General features: G+C 56.2%; 1 protein-coding gene across 1 annotated transcript; it reads right to left on the bottom strand.

Annotated features, from left to right (window-relative positions):
* Window positions 1-1,353: 1,353 nt before the first annotated feature.
* On the bottom strand, window positions 1,354-3,181 carry NEUROG3 (neurogenin 3). Its single transcript, XM_006055835.3, has 2 exons — window positions 2,990-3,181; window positions 1,354-2,840 (listed from the first exon to the last, which is right to left on the bottom strand). The coding sequence occupies exon 2, from the start codon at window positions 2,837-2,839 to the stop codon at window positions 2,192-2,194; it is 648 nt and encodes a 215-aa protein (XP_006055897.1). The 5' UTR covers window position 2,840; window positions 2,990-3,181; the 3' UTR covers window positions 1,354-2,191.
* Between the last annotated feature and the right edge of the window lie 493 nt (window positions 3,182-3,674).

The following is a 3,674-nucleotide window of genomic DNA, read 5'->3' on the forward strand; positions in this document are numbered from 1 at the left end:
CACTGCCCCCTCTTAGTGCCCAGTAAGCGGCAGACCCTGCCTTGGTCTGTGCAACTTGGAGCTGCTGACACCTGCCCTGGGCGGTGCCGCAGGTGGAAAATTGGCTGCTGCAGAAGTCATCAATAACCCATTAATCTTCTCCTCCCAGATTAAAGCCATGAAATGAAACTACACCTTTGTTCATTTGTTTGCAGTGCCCCCCTTCCCGCCCCCCAATCCAGCCCCTGATAACTAAGACATATCTCCTTCAAGCTATCTTTAGGGACCTAGGAATAGAGGAGAGAGGAAAAGTTCAATTTGAAGCATTGGGTAACGGGTGCGGTGCATAAGAGATAGATGCAAAAGACATTAACCCTTGCAAAGCCACCACCTTTGTGCTCTAACACTGTGCTCTAACAACATAGAGCAACCTACTCTATGACTCCTGGTCCCTGCCTCTGACATGTGCACCCCATTGGTGTTGGCCTGCTTCTTCCCTGGGCACCATGGGCCAATCCAAGGAGGCCTCTGCGGTTCAATTCATAGGGTAGGGTGCCTACCGTCTGTGGGTTCTTGGAACTTAAACCTGCTTCCTGGAGTCCTGGAACATCTTGGAAGCTAATATAGAGCTGCTCCAGCAGTGCTCTGGGGACTTTCAGCGTCGCTGTGCATCCGCCCTACTCTACCTTGGAAGTAGTAGAGAACACGTGGCTGGAAACTTTGAATACGTTCCTGAAAAGAATAAGAAATTGTTCAAACAAAGCTACTGGTTGTTGGGAGGTGTCAGAAACTACAGCCAGACCCTCCACCTTCTCTGCTCCGTGCCACTGGGGATCACAAGTCACAAGGTCTCATCCCCAGCACCAGAAATGTAAAATGAGCTCTGACATTATTCTTGGTCTCTAAGCACTCAGGGACAATTCCTAGGATGCTCAGCCTACCAGTGTTTCTGACCCTGTTGCAGGGTTGCAGGGTTATTATTCCCTCCCTTCCCTAAATGCAACAGTTACTCCAAATCCAAGCTAGTGGCATAACAGAAAGGGCCAGCACCATGTGAGTAGCCCTAGTTGCAGGCTTATCTTACTCCTAAACCACTTTTTGGAATTAGACAAGTCACTGCTCCATAAATAAAATGAGGAGGCTGAGCCAATGATTTTTAAGTCTTCCAGTTCTTCCTTTCCAAGTGTGTATAGCTGACTTGCAATCTGCCTGGCCTTCAGCCTAGCAACCATAGTTTCTCGGGTCAGGCCTCAGCAGGGGCCCTAGACCCCCAGAAAGTATCTCCTCCCTCTCCTTAGACAGGGCCTGCTCCCCCAACCCCAGTCACAGGGGCTGGGCCCTCCCCTCCACACAATCAAGTGACCTTACTCAGGCTTCTTGAGAATCGTTTTTTATTGGTTCAAAATCTCATTCACCAGTCCCTAAATAATCTTATGTACAAAATAAAGACTTTTCCCACTGTGAAATCTCATCAATAAATACAAACATAAAACAGGGGAGAGGCCATATAATTTACCAGACAACAATTCATTTCAAGAGACATTACATCATTTACAAGCTGATTTTTTTTTTTTTTTTTTTTAAGACAAGGGCGCTCCAGTTTGCAGGGTGGTGGTAGAGGCGCTGCCCCAGTTGGTCGCCTTGCCTCCTGCCCCTGCGAGGGCAATGGCTCTGGGAAAAGTGCACGAGGAGAAGACAGAGCATCGCCTTCATGGATTAAGGCAGAGTAGAGAGGCCCAAACCCCCGGGACTTGACAGGGACTAGAGGAGGTCAGAGGCAATTTTGAAGAACACAACCTGGGGAACAAGAGCGAGCTCTGAGAGACCAAATATTGGATGAAGTAGTATTGGGGGAGGAGTGGTAAGAGACCGGCAGACAGACATCAGTGAGGGTAGGGGCGGGGAGACAGTTGGTGTCTCCTGCTGTGTAGTGCTACCACGCTCATGTTTTTTTGCAGGAGATTTTGGGGTGGCCACGGGGAGAGGGCTTAAAATGCGCGGAGCATGCCGTGCCCACTGGCGCGGGCAGCAGCAGAGGGTGTGGCGCAGAAGACCAAGGCATTGAACCCGGCCTGCCACTCTGGCCCTCAGGGGTCAGTGAGCCTGAGGCAGGAGGAACAAGTAGGTTTGAGAGCCGCCGCCGCGCATCTCCGACAGCCTCCGCCCCTGCCCTTTCTCCCAGGACCCACTGCCCAGGGGCGGACAGGCCCCTTCATAGAAAGTCTGAAAAGGCCAGAGCGCCAGGGTGCAGGCAGGCCGGGGAAACAGGCGCCTGCAGCCCAGGTCGGTCCTCCAGCGAGGCGGCGGGGCTCAGGCTTCCCGCCTGGGAGACCGGGGAATAGAGGGAGCCCCAGTCTCCCGGGGAACCGCCGTCTGGGCTGGCCAGCTCCTCGCAGGGCGGCGCCAGCGGCTCCAGCCCATAGAGGCTGTGGTCCGCTATGCGCAGCGTCTGCGTCAGCGCCCAGATATAATTGTGGGCGAAGCGCAGCGTCTCGATCTTGGTGAGCTTCGCGTCGTCCGGAAAGGTGGGCAAGACGCCGCGCAGCGCGTCCAGCGCAGAGTTGAGGTTATGCATCCGATTGCGCTCGCGGTCGTTGGCCTTCTTGCGCCGGCTCCGTCGCTGCTTGCTCAGAGCCAACTCAGTCTTGGGGCGACTGCGCCCCCCGCGCCGCGCCCGGAGCTTCCTCGAGGCCCCTCGGCAGGCGCCCCCTTCCGTCTCGGTGAAGTTCTCCAGCACGCGAGTGGGGCTGGGTGGAGTGGATGCGACGCAGGTCACTTCGTCGTCCGAGGCTCCCGGGAAGCGCTGCTCCGTCTCGTGGGTCACTTGGACAGGGGGCGCACACGAGGGATGAGGCGCCATCCTGCGGCGGGGTAAGAGGTAAGGGTAAGAGTGGGTCGGTCACTCCCAATCCTGGGGCCAGGTGGGAGAAAATGCGAGAGAAAGCCACCTCCTGCCGGCCAGAGGACCCGCTTTCCCCTCCTCCCATGGCTCTGTGGCTCCAGGTGTTACCTTGTTGTAGGGCGCAAAGGGGTAGAGAGTGGTGGGCAGTGAGAGCAACGGTGAGCTGAACTGGCTTTTCCGTCTGCAAGTTCAGTCGAGAAGCAGGCTCCGCCGCTCGAAAGTTTCTCTGGCCCCAGAGAAGATACGTGTAAAGGAGGGTCCTGGGCTTCTCTTGCTCTCTCTTGGCGCAGCTGCGAGACCCTGCGGATTTTCTGAGCCGAAAGTCGTGTGCCCCTGGGCACGCTTTATCTGCTGCGCCCTGGGACAGGAGCGTGCCTGCCCCGCTGCTGCCCGCGCCGCCGTCCAATCAGCTTCCGGGCCAGGGGGCCGCGCCACGCGAGCCCGCTCCGCCCTTCAAGGGGCACAGCTGGATTCCGAACAAAGGGCTGGGGTCGGGGGAGGGGAACGCCGCTCTGTTTGCTCTCTCCCCGCGGGCTCTGTCCCAGCAACTCTCGGTTCCTCAAAGAGCCTCGCCCAGTCAGAAGGGTCTTGTCTAGCTCGCGTCTGGCAGCCTCAAATCGCTTTGCTCCTATTCTGGTTTTCCTTGACATCTGTCCAGACCTTTTCTTGGTATCCTGAAGGGGGCTTTGGGAAGTCAGTAGGGTGGGTCCGTCCCGTGAGTTATACAAGGGGAAACTGAGGTTCAGAAAGGAGGCAGCTTGCTCCAAATCACTCTGCAAGGACAAGGAGCCAG

Source organism: Bubalus bubalis, chromosome 4, assembly GCF_019923935.1.
Source record: "Bubalus bubalis isolate 160015118507 breed Murrah chromosome 4, NDDB_SH_1, whole genome shotgun sequence".
NCBI lineage: Eukaryota > Metazoa > Chordata > Mammalia > Artiodactyla > Bovidae > Bubalus > Bubalus bubalis.

Bases quoted from the DNA above. Each gene is read 5' to 3' on its own strand.
- NEUROG3 (XM_006055835.3), bottom strand. From the start codon at position 2,839: ATGGCGCCTCATCCCTCGTGTGCGCCCCCTGTCCAAGTGACCCACGAG.